Source organism: Doryrhamphus excisus, linkage group LG2 (genome assembly GCF_037039965.1).
Source record: "Doryrhamphus excisus strain RoL-2023G ecotype Guam linkage group LG2, RoL_Dexc_Guam_v1.1, whole genome shotgun sequence".
NCBI classification, from domain to species: domain Eukaryota; kingdom Metazoa; phylum Chordata; class Actinopteri; order Syngnathiformes; family Syngnathidae; genus Doryrhamphus; species Doryrhamphus excisus.
Genome location: NC_136358.1, coordinates 6,633,344 through 6,652,613, shown reverse-complemented (window position 1 = coordinate 6,652,613; position 19,270 = coordinate 6,633,344). Strand labels below are relative to the sequence as shown.

General features: G+C 38.8%; 1 protein-coding gene across 2 annotated transcripts; it reads right to left on the bottom strand.

The window, feature by feature from the left end:
- Positions 1–95: 95 nt before the first annotated feature.
- LOC144901781 (uncharacterized) lies at positions 96–3,788 on the bottom strand. 2 transcript variants are annotated; one of them, XM_078796769.1, is made up of 7 exons: positions 3,684–3,788; positions 2,454–2,556; positions 2,085–2,222; positions 1,804–1,979; positions 1,535–1,671; positions 1,182–1,275; positions 96–1,089 (listed from the first exon to the last, which is right to left on the bottom strand). In XM_078796769.1, exons 2-7 carry the CDS (start codon positions 2,548–2,550, stop codon positions 940–942), a joined length of 792 nt encoding a protein of 263 aa, XP_078652895.1. In that variant the 5' UTR covers positions 2,551–2,556; positions 3,684–3,788; the 3' UTR covers positions 96–939. The 2 variants fall into 2 exon arrangements, with proteins under 2 accessions (XP_078652895.1, XP_078652896.1); XM_078796770.1 differs by lacking the exon at positions 2,085–2,222.
- Positions 3,789–19,270: the final 15,482 nt, after the last annotated feature.

Below are 19,270 nucleotides of genomic sequence, written 5' to 3'. Positions count from 1 at the left end.
ATTAACAACAGCACTGGCTTTGCAATAACCACAACACAGGTCACACAATATGACAATGTGGCACTATGTATGTTTTTTCACACAATATGACAATGTGGCACTATGTATGTTTTTTCACACATCTCATTGGAAAACTGTTTGTCATAGGGCCTGTAATAAATCAACTCCTTAACTGGAAAAACAGAAAATGAATCTGCTCTCTCATTGATACAGTATGCACTGAAATGATCATCAAAATAAAGAGTGTCCACTCTGCAAGTCAAAATAAAAGCTTGCTCATCATGTATTATGATGTTGGTGACCTTTCTGAAAACAGGAACTTCCATATTTGTTCCAGTACAAACAAACATACCAGTCTGGTATTCTGTTCCATAGTTCTTCACCCAATTAGTGGTTGACACTTCACAGTATGCATTTTCATCAAAAACAGAACTTAAAACATCACCTCCTTCCAAGCTATCAATGGTTTCTTTCTTCACTGGACCAAACTCAAATCTCTGAAAATTAAAATTCTCCCAGTGGTAAGCTAGCTGTCTCTGGTGTTGTTTCACCAGTGCTTTTGTGATGTTTTTGAAATTTTTCACTGATCTTTTAAAAAAATTATGTTTTGCCTCGAACCTCATGCACCATACGTGAAGGAGTGGACCTATTTTTCTAATACAACGTGGATAATGTAGCATGAAATGATGCTTTGGAATCAATCTTTTCTGTGAAAACAAAGACTGAAATAGCTTGTGGTGGTCCTTAATCAAGTGCTTCAAATAGTATGTCATACCGTTAGTTACAATAGGTGAAAATACAATATTCACAATCTGAATCAAGAGGAGGAGCAGATTCCAGTAACAGTTATTTCTTTCCAATACATCACCAAAAATAAGAGGAGTATTTCTCACAAGACACCACGACTGAATTGCATTTAGACCAAGGTCCTTGCTAGCATCATCCATTTTCAACCCTCTTTCTCTTTGGACTATCCTGGTAGGGTGTGCTGGTGGAAGATCTCCGGGACTGAGCTGCAGTGTTGCGCTGAACCGTTTTTATCCTCCAGGCCAAGTACCCAGATCCACTCTGTGGGTCATAGAAGTGTTCCTGTAATATTAAAAACATTAAATTGTAGAGTAAGTTCAGACCACATTACTACTCCATAAATTGATATACAAGCTTTTCATTTATAAACTTACATATCCATTGTCTGAGTATGGATCTCTGAGGCTGGGAAACAGAGAGATGATGCCCAAAGCGTATTTACTTCGCACAGAGACAGGTGGGCTCCTCCTGAAAGATAAACATGACATTACTACTACAGTTCCTTCAGTGCTTACAAATGTTACTGTTGTTAGTGTCACTGAGTTTAAGTCTCTTTCAAATAGTTTTTTTTAATCAGTTTTTGTATCATGTTTTAGCCATTTAGTATTTATCTCTTTCATAGGAGAAAATAAATAATAAGTTGCTTTACTAATATGCAATGTTCTAAAATAAGTGTGCTGTTAAAAAAAAAATCTGTAAAGTATAAATATGAACAATGAAGTCTTACCCATGACTTTCAACCATGTCGGCCACAAGAAGGTTTACCAACTGTCTCCTTGTGCTATCCATCAATGTTTTCATTTTATCATATTCATCCAAAATAATCTGTCCACCCGGTTTGTCCTTCAGAGCATCTCTCACCATCTAAAACATAAAGAATCATAAAGCAAATTAGCAATTATATCCATCACGATCATCATTATGTCCAACAACAAAAAAAGTTTGACACAGTTCTACTGCACAATATATTTGTGTGTGATATTTGATAACTAAGACCTCTTTTGCCGATTTCCGTTCAGCATGGGTTCTCTTCCCTCCATTTGTCCGAACAATCACTGTTGCATCAGATGAATCAGAGGATACTGGCACGGAGTCTTCTGACACTGACACAGATGAGTTGTCTGACATGGGTGACTCCAACGAAGTATATGAAAGATCATGATGAAGCACAACTGTAAACAGTAAAAGAAAAATGTATACACAAAATGAAAAAATAATTAGTTCTCCACAATACTCTATTGACGATCCACTCCTGACCTCACAAGCCTGAGTCTCACCTGTTGACTTAGTTGCCACCCTAACAGTAAGGTTCCCTGCTTGCAAAAGCTCCTCAAACACATCTGCATCGACTTCTGTCCCTGATTCATCTGTCAAGTGCAGCTCAGTCTCAAGTGGAAGATCTAGCTTATGAATGACTGATAAAAAAATATTAAATTTAGAGCAATGGAAAAATTATGATAAACAGAAATTTTCTAAACTTCTTTTCCCCAACATTTTAGATCAAGGGCACACAGGGCATTACCATTAGCTATCATAAACATAACTCCATAATATGAGACATTTACATATCACATAAATTCAGTAGATATTATAGCAATGAGTCAATTTACACAAACATTCTGGGCTCTATTAAAAGTGATGCCAACCTTTCTGAAGAAATGTGTTGAAGTCATCATAGCCATCCTCAGTCTCAGCCACTTTGACATACTTCTGCGTTTCTCCAAATCTCACCTTCACCAACATGATGTACTATAGAAAAACATAGAAGAATAGACATCCACACTACATCATCATTTACAGTATGTTTACCGTGGATGTGGAGAAACATGAAGATTTGGCCTTGCCTGAGTTCGACCGTCTGAGTATTTGTTTTGATTTTTTAAGTGTTACTCACAAGTCATGCCAACTAGTCTCCACCCCGACAACGGGGTCCAGCACAATGACACTGTTACTAAAGCTCAGCCTGCCTGCTATCATGACGGCTAACCTGGTTCTCCTGCCAACAACACCGACACTTACCCATAAACACAAAGACACATGATCAACTCGTCTCTAATTAGTTTGGCAAAATAACGTCAACTGAAGGCACATGACAGCGACATTATTGTTCATATGCATAGATAGCTAAAACACTGTAACTTTAAAGTTAAAAACTCACCGGCATTTCAGACGTTTATTATTATGGCCGCAGCTGGGGGGTGGGGGGTGTGTGTGACTCCGGTAACTTTATTAGCTGCGGCTAACGTTAGATTGAGAAGCTAACGTTAAGAATAAGCTTTTGTTAAGTCCCAAAAGTTAAAAATAAATAAAATACAATAAAATAAAATAATTAAATAAACTACTCCTCCCTGTAAGAGCAGAGCTCTGTGTGGCTGGCGTGGTGGTCCGGTGCCTAAGGCCTAAGGCAGCAACATGCTACCCGGCTCACAGAGCTAGCCTGACTTTTAGCAATAGCAGCAGTCTCTGGGCAGGCGGGAGCTCAACCCCCCGGCCCAGCCCCGGCTCTCTAACCTTACTCCATCGCTTGATATTTTCATCGAAACTAGACCATAGCTAATTAATTGCCATAAGCGCACTTCGATGGCCTACAGATTTTCCGACAGAGAATATTCTGTTAATGTGATGCCTCATGCTCGTGCTACACCATTTTAGCTAGCTTTAACCTCTTACAAAAAATGTGCAGTTATATACCGTGTTATCCAAACGTGTAGCCTAAGCAAGCTGTGTATATTCATCAACACTGATGTGCAAAAGGAACATTAATGCACCCTTAAAAAATAGCATACAACAGCTAACCTTAACATTGGACTTAGCCTACCTTGTTAGAGCTATAGACAGGACTCCGCGACACTTATCGACACATATAAAATACTTACTGAAAAGATACTCCGTGAAGTCTGGAGGTAAAGTCGTCCTCTGCTGACCGTGCTCGAGTCTCCAAGTCGTCCCGCCCTTTAGACAAACACGTCACAGATCCGTTGAAATTCTGGGAGCAACACTGTTAAGTGTTGATTTTAAAATCAACACTTAACAGTGTTGCTTGGATTTAACTCCCTGGATTAACACCAACTCTTTTGAGGAATTAACTCTCACATAGTTGAATTAAACTAAGCAAGTGTTAAATTAACACTGTATTTTTAACATACAACACCAACACTGGAAATCTAACACTTTTGATTTTGCTGTGTAGAATCATAACTTCATATGGAATGTGATTAAAACCTCCCTAAAGACTATTTGGCAGAAAACAACACATCTTTATCAAAATATGCACAGTGGAAATTTGGTTATTTTTGTCAAAATTCAACAAAACGTCTTTAGAATTGTTAAATACTAGTTACCATAACATACACAAGGATGTAAATAGACTATAGAACCATAACTTAGTGGAGTAGAATGTGATTAAAATGCCAATTCCTGCATAAATATGTATTTGAAAGGTGACTAAAATCAACACATCTTCCATCAAAATATACACCAACAATAAGATTGTACTTATTTTTGTTGCAATGCAACAAATGACAGAAACTTAAACATACATTTGACCTTTACTTAAACATGCATAAGAATGAATGACTATATAACCATAAATACAGGAACTATCCAGAAACTCACCAAAATATGCACTAAAAGAGTGAATTAATGTGATTAAAACACATCCAAAACATTGAACATCACAAACAATTATTATCTAAACATAAGGATGAATATAGAAAACTGGCTTGATGTAGAATGTGATTAAAACTTCCCCCAAAGAACGATTCAGGCAGAAATATGGCCCAAAATGACCAAAACCAGTAGAACAGTGCAAAATCATCCAGAATGTTGAACAACATTAAATAAAAACAGTTAGCATAAGGATGAATATAGAACCATAATTTCTAGAAGAGCCTCCAGCCTCCCCCAAAGCATTCATTCCAAATGTAATGGTTTCTTCACTAGATGACAGGACTGAAATGTGTTTGAAAAATTAGTACTGTGAACCAAATGAAAGAGTAAGTACTTTTTATATAACCCTGTCAGCTAATCGTTGTTGGTGACAAATTGTACTGTAACAGCAAAACAATTGTTATTTCATCACCATTATTATATCTGTTTTAAGGCTGTAAATCCCCTCAAAATTCACTTTATACACTTATTCTAGAAAGGCATTAACATTTTCTCACACATTAAACACTAGCAAAGTTCAATTCAATTTGAATTTTTATGATCAATCAACCAGATTGGACACAATAACTTATTTAGTGACTGTGGTTCATCCTGGCGCTGTTCGACTGTAGCGTTTTTGTATCCTTGTCAAAACATATCCCTCTGCCATCGTCCTCTTCCTTGTCCTACTCATTGAACCAAAGATTCATTTAACTAAATTAACTGCTGCTTCATATTCGGCTATTGTTTACTGCTGGTTAACAAGCAGCTGATACAATAACATAGTTTTGCTAGCAATAACACATCGATCGGCAATGGTCTACAGCCAATCAGGATGCAGAATGGGCACGTTTAGCCAATAAGGACTGTATTAGGACTCTATATTTGTCTGGCTATTTTCTGCTGTGGTTTCCAAATATGCTTGAGGCATGTAAACACACAGACGGCGTAGCTACACACATCTTCAGCATGACTATACAGCACTCTCTACTGGTAGCAGTAGCAAATATAATAACAAGACACATGCAACAGAGCACAAATAGATCCCTCTAATACACTACAAGGACATAGAACACAATGCAGGTTCATATGCTGTTAAAAAATGATATGCAAAATTTTACTTCAAAAACCTGTGAAACAGTGAATCCATGAAAAGTGAACCGCAATGTAGCGAGGGAACGTTGTATTTTACAAAAAACTGAGTAAGTAATTATTGCAGAGCGATATGAGGGTGAGGGCGGATGCAGCATGTGGATAAGCAAAATAAAACTGATTTTTATAAAAAAAACTATACTCTCTTTTCATTTATCACCAAACATTTTTTAAAAATGTATACATTGGAGCAGCAACTTTTATTTGTTCCAATGTTATATTTCCATGAAACATATAAAAATGCTGCTCATTATGACCCTAAGATAGCCGTGTTTCGTGTGTAACATGTTTTGTGGCGACCTTTTTCAATTCTTCCATCTCATAATTAAAAGTGTTTTATTGCAGTGTTTTATTGCAGTGTCTCAGTACCTCAAAGTGTTTATTCCACCAGCATATATTTTGATATAAGAAGACGGGCTGAGCACTCATGCAAGGACTCCTGTGACATTACATCAGCTAACATTGGCCTAATTAATATTTGTTTGGGGTTTTTTTTTGCCTTTTTATTGCCTTTAGAATGAAATAGTTTCTTTGGTAACCCATGTACGACACCTACAAACATTTCTGCTATGAAATAGTTTTTGTGTAATCTGGCTAACAAACAAACAAGAAAAAAAATGATGAACAGTAGAAATGAGTTGAGTGGTTGTATTTGTACCTAACGAAGACTAAAACATTATTTAGGAGTCCACACTCAACAGAACTACTGACAGAGAGAGAGAGATCGGATTTCTTTAGGGATCAAATTGCATCTCACAAGTTGGAAATCCGCATGCTTTGTAATTCCTTTTTTCCGAAGCGTTTCTTTGTGCGTTGGGAGGCAGTAAAAAGGACAGGTGGTGGTATCAAACGTGTATACAGTGTCAACACAACGTGTATAGGCAACACCAAGCTGCCTTCAATAAAAACAAAGAGCAGTGTGGACATTTGACACAAAGATGCTTTTGTCGCTCCTACAAACTGAGGAGGAATTTACTTACACTAAAGAAAGTTTTTTTTTTCAAGGCTTCCGCAAGCCCCTATGGTGTTTTAATAGCCTATTAAGGCATCAACATGTGGTAATTTGACCTTAAAAAAATCATTTCCGTAGTACTCTGGCTTGTATTCAATAGAAATAGTGTCTCAACCCTAAACCAAGTATATTAACAAGGATGGACCAGCTAAGGGAAGTCTTTTCTTATTTTAACCGAAGCCTGTTTCGATCAATTAGACCTCCCATTTAAAAAAAATGTTCAGGATAACCAGAAATGGCGTAACCAAAGACACGCAAGATTGCAAGAAAAAGCTATGCGCAGGGGCCCGTTAATTGCCATGTTAACAGGAATGGAATCTACTGTTAAATGGTGAATCAGGGGGATCAGATGGCTCTTTTTAGATTTTTCAAAAATAAATTAATAAGATAAAAACATACCTATGGGAAAAAGACCCAAATTTGGTAAGAAATGGAATAGATTTTTGCATTAAACTCCATTTTGTCATAAATGATATAAATTGTGTATTGTATGTACCCCTTAAAGCAAATGCTGTATATACATTTTCCCATCCGATTTGTAATATTACCTTTTAAACCCCGGGATATGTCAATGGAAAGTTTGAAGAACCCACAAAACAGGCTATACATGCGAAAATGTTCCCACTACATGTAGCACTAAATCTATAGAGTACATCTGCTCGCCATATATAGACGCCACCTAGGAGGGCCCGATGTGAGCAGGTGGCATGTGTAGTGACCTCATGGAGCCCAGATGGACCTGGTACCGCCCAGATTTGGCGAAAAGAGTTGGACAGTAAAAAAGAGATCAGGGACTTAAAGTACCCACTGGTTAAAAACATCCTGATGGCGTTAACGGCGCCGCCATATGCACACCTTAAAGGGAACTACACGGTGTGTCCTCTCTGGTTAAAAGGAAGTGATGTGAGTCACAATCTCAAGGCTTATCTGATTGTACCTTCATGCACATTAAGAACTAAATATAGTTCCAGTGTTGCGTTTACAGCTCTTTATTGGAATGGTGTTGAAAGGAGAATCAGGGAAAATTGGAATTCAAAGGAGGGAAGGTGGGTGATCATCATGGGAGAGCTACCCCATTATCATTGCCAATGAAAACCATGCATGTCCCAATTAACAAAAAATCCTAACATAAATTCATTCATTCATTCATTTTCTACCGCTTTTCCTCACGAGGGTCGCGGGGGTGCTGGAGCCTATCCCAGCTGTCTTCGGGTGAGAGGTGGGGTACACCCTGGACTGGTCGCCAGCCAATCACAGGGCACATATAGACAAACAACCATTCACACTCACATTCATACCTATGGACAATTTGGAGTGGCCAATTAACCTAGCATGTTTTTTGGAATGTGGGAGGAAACCGGAGTACCCGGAGAAAACCCACGCATGCACGGGGAGAACATGCAAACTCCCCTAACATAAATACTGTAATTAAATATATATGTAAATATGACCATAATATAATAAGAACAATAATATCAGAAAAAAATCAATCAAAGATTGGCTGTGGGAGGAGGTGGGGCCACTAGCATACACACACAGCAAAAGAGTGGAGCTTGGTGAAAAGCAGTGCAAGGTAGCTTGGTAGAAGTTGGGATGGAAAAGATGCTAGCATAGCAATAGCAATATCAATGAGTAACATAAAATGACAAAAATATGCACCTAAGTATTGTGACCATAATAATTAATAATACAAATATATGCTCTGTATTTGTACTGCACATGGAGTGCTTTAATGACTTTAGAGCACTAACTCAGCCCCTGTGGCCTCCATAGAGTTCATGTCCTCCTACCATACTGTACATTAAATAATCCAGGCGTCTGAAAATGGCCATGAGGGGTTTTGCGTTCGCACTTCTCTTACATTTAACCTTTGCTATAGCGACTATGTATATCTCCAGTGTGAAAAGTAGTTGACACCCTATCTGAAGCATCATAGCACATACACAGTGGTGTGAAAAAATGTTTGTCCCCTTCCTGTTATCGTTTTGTTTGCATGTTTGTGACACGGAGATGTTTAAGATCACCAAAAAAAAATTTGAAAAATTAGACAAGGAAAACACAATTGAACAAAAAATTCATTCATTCATTCATGGATGCACCCTGGACTGGTCGCCAGCCAATCACAGGGCACATATAGACAAACAACCATTCACACTCACATTCATACCTATGGACAATTTAAGTCGGCAATTAACCTAGCATGTTCTTGGAATGTGGGAGGAAACCGGAGTACCCGGAGAAAACACACGCATGCACGGGGAGAACATGCAAACTCCACACAGAGATGGCCGTGGTTGGAATTGAACCCGGGTCTCCTAGCTGTGAGGCCTGTGTGCTAACCACTCATCACCAAAAAATGCAGTTCTTAAATGACTTTTTATATGATTAAGGGAGAAAAAAATCCAACCCTACATGACAGACGCGCCTCTTGGCGTTAAATATTGCATACGGCGGCATTTACAAATACACTTCAAAAAGCAGCTTTAAAAAAACATACTTTCAAACAACCACCATGGTTTAATTGCTAAATGGCTCAGATGTTAGGATAAAATATATCTCTTTTTCTGAGCCGGTGGCATGCCGGGTGCGCCAAGATCCGACCCCGGCAGTTCACAGAGCGCAAGAGGTCTTAATGATTAAACAATCTCTCCCAAGAGTCCGCTTGACAAGTGGAAGTGGCCCAGCCAAAATGAGGCTAATCCACGGATAATTATCTTTGTTTGAATATTCAACATGGTCTGCCTGACTGGCTGACTGACACAGAGGATCTCATTTGCATTTCAGGTCTCGGAGAGCTCCACGTTAAAGCTACAATAAGTGACAAATGGCTTGAATTGCTCCCATTAGAGCATTTTAGGTCTATTTGTTTTATCCTAACGCTGCACCATCTACAATAAAAGAGAGTTGGTGAATAGGAGTGGTCTGTCACATAGAAGATCTTTGACTGGGATTTTTGCAGCAGATCACTCCTATTGTATAAAGGATCTTTGACTAGCATTTTTCAGTAGCCCCTAAAAAAAGGAGGGTGTTCTGTCACATAGTGGGTCTTTGACTGGGATTTTTGCAACACATCATTCCGACTATGTAGATCTCTGACTCACATAGGTTCCTAAAAACAGCAGAGAGCTCTTGTCATATAAAGTATCTTTGACTTGTGTTGTTTTTAACTCCTCAAAAACCAGCATAGAGGATTTTGACTACCGCTTTTGCAGTATGTAGGTCCTTAAAAACAGCACTCCTTATTCCGGAGGGTGGGGGGAAACATGAATAATATCATGGTCACGGAGAGTTCCATGTTGTCCAGGTTTCTTATTGACTTATTTAAAAATCACCAAGTCATACAAGATTCATGCGGTTAGAAAAGAGGTTGGTGCTGGAGTTGAAGGGATGGACTGTGCTAAACTGGCGCTCCAGGCTGGGAATTGTGCTGCACTTTACTTGGATATGGCACTCAAGACTGTGAATATTAAAACCGATGGTCCAGAAGAGCAGGTAAACAAGACTGAAAAACATTCCAAAAGATACAACATGTCTGGTGGCAGCTGAGTGCTATACTATAGCTTGAGTGAGCAATGCTAATTCGGACAAAATGCACTCCGTAATGTGAAAAATTCATTGAGATCTCATTGCTGGCTTCAAGGCAAAGCAAAGCAAAAAAAAAAACCCTCCTGTGAGTCAGGAGGAGGCCCCCCAAAGCACAACAGATGTTGCTTGAGTTCCAAAAAGAAAGCGAGAGAGGCAGGGATGGATACCTTGACGGAGCTTTCCTTGTGATGCTCAGCACTTTGAAAGAGCGCCAGGGAGGAATTAGGTTAGGTGGAGTGCAGCGAGTGCCCTGTGGAATGCCGTGTTTGGAAGAAGAAGAAAAAAATAATCATCAGAGGAAATGGCAGGTAAAAATGTTCCCTGAGACGGGAATGCTGGGAAGAAAAACCTTACGGCACAATAAAACTGATGGTATCATCACCATTTTTCCCTCACCTTTTAGAAGAGGAGTCAATAGGCACAGGAAGAGGCAAAAAGGAGGACATGTAACAGGTGAGAATAAAGCCAGACAAAGCACATACACTGTATGGGGTGGAGCGTGAAGACGCGGAGCAAATATATCAACGGCTAGCTTCGCTATGGAATGCTGATCAGGGTTTTATGCTGCCGATACCGATCCCGATACTAAATGAAATTGGCCTATAACAATACCAATACCGATCACATATGTACATAGATGCAGTGTCAATGCTTAAATGTACTACTGGCTTTTTTTAATAACGTAATTCAAGCCAAACAAATCCAAACTATTTCTATTCTTCTCCCATTATTAACTGAAAACCCGAATGAAAAGCAAGTTTGACCGCCTCTGCTGGGCCTCTACAGCCGCATCCGCTGCCTTTTGAACCGCAGATGCAGCCGACTCCCTCTTTTGTGGCCACGGCATCCCAGAGAGGAGACAAAATGCCGACACCACTGCTGAAATCTGTGTGCACCACACAAGTTTCAAGCGTGTCGCAAACGCTCGCTCGTCACGATCCACCCCAGCTGTGCACACAGACAAACTGGGGAAGTGCCGAGACTGACTTGCACCTACCACACAGTCAGAAGTGCACTTCAGTGCATCTGGTGAAAATGTAAAACTACACCGTTTTGGTAGCAGGATTTTATGATTTTGAAGCAATACTGTCTATAAAATCTGTTTTGAGTTTTCTGGAACGGGTGAATTGTATTTACATTATTTTCTATGGAAAATTTGCTTTGGCTGGAGACCGTTTAACCTTCTGGAACGGATTAATGACACCACTGTACTTGTTTTTTATGTGTACATTCTGTAATAGTTCTGTCAAGTGTGTTTTGAAATAATAGAATTTTCATAATTCACCAGAGATTAAACCCATTTTGATATTTAGTACGTTAACGGATAGTATAACTTGCAATGGCAATGTTGGCCAGTCGATGTTAAATATGCCACCGTTCCAGTATGATCATGTGACATAACAGCTATTAAAAACATACTTCTGACAACATTTGGGAAGATTATTGAACAATTTCCGTCAAGGTGAGTGATTATGCTGACCACCCAATTACGTTTTTGGAAATATTTTATTTCCATCAACCTTTGCCCTCACATCCCTTTTTTTGTCAGAGTCCGTCGGGAGCACCGCCATCACTGCAACAATAAAGTGGATTAATCAGCGCTAGCCACTTTGGTCCAGATGACGCGTGTAATTAAGGAGTAATTAGCGTGTCATCAGTACATGAGGAAATATGACACACACTATTCATGAAAGCCAGAGAGCTCGCCGCCGTGTCCTCTGAGATAACTTCTTTTTGCTGACACTTGGACGTTTATTTGCATGCACTTTAAGGATAACTTATTTATGTATTCATCAGCTTCATTCATTGTATTATGAAGTTCACTAAGACCTGAAAAAAACTGTATAAGTGCAAATACAGAATGAAAAAAAATTTGGCAATGAAAAAAAAAGTTCAGAATTGCCGACAATTTGAATGCAAAAACATTTTATTTTTGGCATGCTGTCAAAAACTAGCCTTAAGCGATCCTTGATTCCTACCATCCGCAGTCGTATGGTATATGAATCAAGATTCATATAGAGTGGAACTAATTTAAATTCATGAAATTAAGTCATTATTATTGGACAGAGAAATTCCGTGATGTGATGGACTACAAGATATGTACCAGATGCCTGCATACCGCGATTTATGGAACCATAACATAGCAAAATATTTTTACGGAGTTTAATTCGAACAAAAACAATCTGTTTAATTATTCCAATTTTTGCTGACACTACATCACTTGTTTATTTACATGCTAACACACTTTAAAGCTAACTTATTTATGTATTTACATGCTAACCCACTTACAGGCACTTGCATTCAGCAACTTCCCGGTGGTTCATTATATTAGAACATTAATTAAGAGCTCCTCCTTTTCCCGGGATAGCACACTATGTAGTGTGGCTGTACACAATGGGAGATGGCCGAGATGCCCTTTTATGTTCCGGGTCGACCGGGCGGCAACAATAGGTCTGAACTGGCCTTATCTCTACTTGTAAAGCTTCGGGATAAGTCCGAGCCTCGTTTCTGGGCTCTTGTGGGAGATGTCGGGATGAATACAAGCAAACGGATCGTCTTCCTCTTTGCCCTTGGAGGTAATGAAGAGGAGACTTTAGGATGACGCGCCGACTCACAGCATATTTATCATTAGTTTGTAGTTACTTAAAAGAATACCCCGTCGTTTTTCACAAGTGGCACTGTCCTATAAATACCAATGCCGTCAAAGATTATTAAAGGTGTGCTGCTGGTTTTTGAATTATACATGCTTCCAGAAAGAGCATCCTGGGAGATACAAGGTTGGGAATAAGACCTCAGACACCATAGAGTGACTAATAGATACTGGGGTTGTCTGATATATTGGAATTTGGGAAGATTATCCAACAATGTTGCCATCTTTCTCACAAAATAACATACTTTTGCACAAATATTTGGTTAATTCCATCTGATTAAAGTCAGGAAAAGTTTAATGTTGCTATATTGCTAAGTCTAATGTTAACTTTGTGGACAAAACTATACCTCACATGCATAAAGAAGAAAATGGGTCATATATTACTTAATCAAGCTTTTTCCAACATTCAACATTGTATAAAATTAAGTAATAAAAGCATGTTTCTCGATCATGTCGACAAAGCTGCAATATCAGTACAGGGAAAGTTGTATCGGAACACATAGTAAATTAAAACAGAAGATTATGATTCAGAATTCATTACTTAAGTCAATTAATGAGTAAATACATTGGTAAGGCACAGGAAATAAGTAAAAAAAAAATGCATATAAGTGACTAAAAACGACAATGAGAACGAGACAAGATTTTGTCATACTTTTAAGAAAAGTACAATGAAAAAGTATGAAAATTATGACAATATATAGCAATCTACTAATTTAATTTCTACTACGTACACACTTCTGTGTGCTTTTTTCGGGGAATTTTCTTCAATTAAAATTTCTTTACTAATGAATTTTCTATTATCTGCTGCATTTCTACCATCCTGTCTCTCGCTCTGCATGCGGTACATCCAACATGTCCGCCAACAGCCCGTAATCCATCCATAATTTATCCCGCTTGAACGCCTGTCGGGAATATTAATTTCTCCCACCTCCTCCGTCGGCATTATGAATGTTTTGGACTATTTGCAGTGATGTCGTTGTGATGCCGTTACATCAGAGGAAGTTCATTTCTCCAGTCATTAATGAATGTCTCCGTTCTTGGCGGGAGTAATAAAAATGCTATTAGGTAAAATAGCTGTATCATTAAGCTAACTTTGTTAATATGGCTAGCAGTGGGGCTCAATAAGCAAAGCTTCACACAAGGGGGGGGCGCGGGGATTAAACATACATTAATTATCCTAAATGGAACATTCCGGACTCTTCAGGAAACTTTTCTCAATTGGAACAGTATGTCTTATTTTGCTTATCAACTTCCTGCATTATCTGCATACATCAATGTCGAGCCGCTTGTTTTACAACCAGTAGTTCAACAAGTGCTAATAAACGTTCCGAACTTTTGAAAGGCAGCAATGACGCAAGGTTCCATAAAAAAAGTTGAGGAGTCATAAAGTAATTGTCTGGTTAAATATGTGCCGTGTCAGCTTGAATAAACACAGATAACAAAACAAAGAGAATAATAGAAACCGGCTTTGGAATTCCGTGGATGATATTGGGTATTTTTCCAAGCTTGTTTGAGGGACAATTTTGTAATTTACTGAATTTTATTTTTTTTTCCAAGCTCAAAAGGAACTCGCCTTTTTTGATGGCCAAATTGTCAAAAAAAATATTCCCAGATGAATTTGTCACTGTAGCATAGCGTTGGGATTTTTTTTATTCCATAGCACAATATTCACAAAAAAAATCATACCTGTTTTATAGCCAAATTGCCCGAAAATTAAATCCTAAATTTTTACATTATTGAACAAACCCGGATCCAATGTTTTCAATCAATAAAATTGAATAAAGTTATCCTCTCATTCTGTGTGGAAGTGGTACATGTTTGTTTACCTTTTCTCCTCCACTCTCTTTGAAACACTTTCTTACATTCAGAATACGTAAATTGGAAAGGCTAACTAGTTAGCTCAGTAGCTTGCTTGCTATGCTAGCGGTAAACATCCCTGCAGTGATCCCACAACCTATGCAAAGTGGTGTAAACAAATAATAATAGAAGCGTAAGAGTGACTATAGGGGTGCTACATGAGATCTACAGGACTCTAATAATGTTAAGCAACATAATCAGAAAGATGAAAACATGTTTTCTATGCTCTGTGAAAATATTAATGTTGAATCCTACTTTGCGAAAATTCACTTATTGTGGTTGAGTATGGAACTAATTGATAAACGAGGGACAACTGTACTTACTTAAATATTCTAACAATAATTATAATGATAAAAATAATATCACATTGCAACATTTATAAAAACTTTCCTTCCAAAAGCTCCCAAAATAAGCTTTTAAAAACACAATAATGTGCTGGTGTTATTACATACCGTCTTAAAACACAAAGTCTCTCGCAATATCAAAAATGAATATGCTCCTTGGTCACCGTGGCGAAGCTAAAGATGCTATCTCCTCATTAAAAGGACCAGCATCCGCCTCACAATGCTTATTTTATTTTAAGCCTTGTTGCTACGGGAAGAAGGCGATGCCAGCTATTCTGTGCAGAGCATCATCAAAGTGGTGCACGGTGGGAAGCATGTGATGTTTTAACCTACTCGGGTTGCAGTTTGAAAGCATGCTTCAGTGGCTCGCCGCGTCTCCTTGACCCCCCCCCCCCCCCCTCCCCCAACATCCACTGTTCCCTCGTCACCCCTCCCTGATTATAAGGAGAGCGCAGTGAAGTCGTAATGATGTCATGCAGTTTATGTGGTTAGCATAAAATTTCAAGGTGCTATGCTAAATATGTCGCTGTTATCGCTGCAAATACGCACAATGGCATTTACTTACTGGTGCCGCTGTTGATGCTTCACTGACCTGCTGACCTATGACCCGCAAGATGGCTGCCTACTGCTCCTTAAGAGGATAGTTTAAATGCAGACACAAATTAGCTACTAGCTAGCACTTGTTGAAAGTTTTGGTCCAATACTGAATTTAATCAGTGGTGGCATGTATAGCAACTAACCAAAAGGATAGGCGCCATCTTTTTTTTGTCCAATTCAGGAGTTAAGTTAAGCAAATTACACAATTTAGCTTTGTTAGCAAGTGATAAGACGTAAAACAGCTAGCCAGAGCTAGAGGCTTGGCTAGTAGCTACCTACATGTTGATGGCTCAAAGCACATTTTTCACAATTTTTTTATGGAAATTTAAAATTTTAGGACAATTAATCCATCCATTTTCTGTAGCGCTTATCCCCATGAGGGTCGCGGGGCATACTGGAGCCCATCAGAGCTGTCCCACCTTGCCTCCAGTGCTGCCCACACTAGTGTATGAATGGGAATTAATTGTTTGATGGTGGGCAGAGAGACCGTATGCTCAAATTGGCAGCCACATTTCATCAGTCTACGCCACCAGTGCGTGAATGAATAATGGGTTCACTTCACTGTGAAGCGGTTTGGGTTTCTTGGAAATTGCTATATAAAATCCAATCATTTATTATTATTATTGCTAGTAGTAATCCATGTTTTTTTCCACAATTGCAATAATAAAGTGTAAAAAGAAGTTAACCGCTAACAGTGACACACTCAACCTTTGATCACAAGGGATCTGGAGCTCTTTTGTGACCTTTGACAATTATTTCCAGATTGTATGTCGCCAGTTGCAGCCCGAAATGGAGCAAAGAGGACCATGCATCAGTGTGGTTCAGCTCATCTATGAAGTATGTCACACGGCATGAAACTTTGAGAATGCTGTCCAAAAAAAAAAAAAAAAAACATAACTCACGTTCACGGACAATGCCCCGTACAGAAAAAACGCAAGCGAGTACTCGTGCCGCTCGTGCTGCTTGGCTAGTTTGTGATTTTTCCACGCACACGAGTGCACCTGTTGTCACCTCAAACACATACTGTATGCAGTAGTAGAAGTAGTAGTAGCAGCTGTAGTATTTATTTGCATTCAAGGATCATATTCCCACTCAGTGCTTTTATCTCTCCTGCTTTTATTGCACATGTTTTGTTTGTGTGGATTATTTTTGACATTTCTTATTTAGAGTTGAAATGGCACCTTTAGCCCCGTTCCCGTCTTGCATTCATCACTTTGCACACGGCAAAGTAGTCAACGCTGTTGTACTGTCGCTTTTTTAATGGCAGATTAGCTTCAAATGCAAGCTTAAAAGATTAAAAACGCAGTTCCGTTTGTGCTCCCTCGCTACCAAATATCATCTTTATTTGCGTTTGCACTACCTTGGAAATCAAGACGGATTCATTCATTCATTACATTGTCGACATTTTGGAGAATTCTATGCTGATTCCCAAAGTAAAAAAGTCAAAGACAGGGTTTGATAAGTTTGGCATGGAAAACATGGAATCAATTGGAAACAAAAAGGTGAGAAAATGAGTGATTAAAATAAATACATGACTGAAATAGTAAACCAGAAATTATATAAGCAAATGTAGTTTATAGTGACATCATCAAAATATTAAGACCACAAAAGACCAAAAAATTTCAAGAATTTACATTTTGTGCTCTCGAATCTAAAGGAAGTTCTAAGTAGAGCTTCATAATGCAAAACGAAGAATTGGAAGTGAAAAAACTGAAGCAGATGTGGCTGAAGCAGATCCAGCAGATGTGGCTGGAGGGGCCCAGCAGAGGTGGATAAAACTGCTTTTCATTCACATTTTCAGTTAATAATGTAAGAAGACAAGAAATAAATGCATTGTGAAATACAAAACATGAGTTTTGGATTTTTTTAGTCCTGTCCAGCCATTGGGGCAGATATTATTTATTTTATTTTATATTAATTTGTTCCAGACAGTCCAAGTCTAACCAAAGCGGATGTTAACCAAATCCAGATAGAATGCAAATGTAATGAATCTGTTGCAGAAAGCCAAAAGTGTTAACACAAAGCCAAATGAATATTTAAGTTTACTTTTGCTTTCGTGAAGATGTGATGACTTTTCCCAAAGACACGATGTGGAAACGAGATCAACCGCCACCACGTGCCTGTTTTTACGCGAGTTATTTCTTCAATTCAGTAGTCCTGGCTAGTGAATGGTAACAAGGATGGACGATTTGTGTATTGATAACAGTGTATTAATTAACACAACAAGAGTACACTAACCAGAGCATTCGTTCACAAAACGGTGTCATAAATTTGACGTTTAATGAAAAACACACCAGCCGAGATACATACATAGACACACAGTACACAGGACAAAAACATAAATGTATAAATGACTGCAGTAAATATACTGTCTGTTTCTAGACTATGTTACATAAATTGAAGTATTTCTGGCAGACTCCCATCAGTTAGTAAATAAAAGGCATGATCTCAAGTGCTGGGTTATCAGTTTTCATGGCTTTAGGAGCTTCTCAACTCGTTAGCTCCACTTTCTCCTCTGAGTTTAAGCATGTCGGGGACTTCTCACTGGTAGCAAAAGAACATTTGAACCCTTTTCCAAGGCTGCCGGCACACGCCAACTAGCGCACACTCTCAAAATTTGACCGCTGCAACCTGCATAATTATTCCCAATGAACATCTTACATGCATACACAGTATTTTTGGATCTAATGGGAGTTTTTTGAGAGGCGAAAGAGTATGAGTAGAATTATGTGCAAAGAAGTAGAAAAAAAAATGCTGTTGTCAGAAATTACAATATTATTAATATTTCTTTTAATCCTACTGAAATGTTTTTCAACATTATTTTCATTCATTCATTCATTCATTTTCTACCGCTTTTCCTCACAAGGATCACGGGGGTGCTGGAGCCTATCCCAGCTGTCTTCGGGCGAGAGGTACGGTACACCATGGACTGGTCGCCAGCCAATCACAGGGCACATATAGACAAACAACCATGCACACTCACATTCATACCTATGGACAATTTGGATGTTTTTGGAATGTGGGAGGAAACCGGAGTACCCGGAGAAAACCCACGCATGCACGGGGAGAACATGCAAACTCCACACAGAGATGGCCGAGGGTGGAATTGAACCCTGGTCTCCTAGCTGTGAGGTCTGCACGCTAACCACTCGACCACCGTGCCGCCCAACATTATTTTTAAAATGTAATATATTTTCATTATTTGTATAAATATTCACAAGTGTTTCTAAGTGTGTTGCAAAACTGAGAATAGAATTTGACTTAGACGGCCTGAATCTGCAATGCAGCAAAAGCAAGCCAATATGGTTCAGCACACAAAAAAGACCACAAAACCATGAGTAAAAACCTTAAATGAGCCTCCAAGTTGGCCAGGTGCATCATAGCCCTTCCAGGACGTATTTTTTGCTACAATTAAGCTTCTGCGACATGCTCTAGAGTTTAGGAAAAAAATGTCTGGGAGCAGCATTTTGTGGCGGTATAACAAAGACCAAACAGTTGTTTTGAGCCCGTTATGGCCTGCATGTCTTTAGGGAGCTCAAAGCGCACTGCCTAGACAAGACGAGGTCCAACTATACGCAGCGCCTCGCCTACGAATGGATTGATTCCGATCTTTTTTTT

Bases quoted from the DNA above. Each gene is read 5' to 3' on its own strand.
- LOC144901781 (XM_078796769.1), bottom strand. From the start codon at position 2,550: ATGTTGGTGAAGGTGAGATTTGGAGAAACGCAGAAGTATGTCAAAGTG. The intron at 1,980-2,084 runs GTGAGACTCAGG...TACTGTTTACAG, and splicing joins GGTGGCAACTAAGTCAACAG to TTGTGCTTCATCATGATCTT. The intron at 1,672-1,803 runs GTCTTAGTTATC...TTTATGTTTTAG, and splicing joins AACGGAAATCGGCAAAAGAG to ATGGTGAGAGATGCTCTGAA.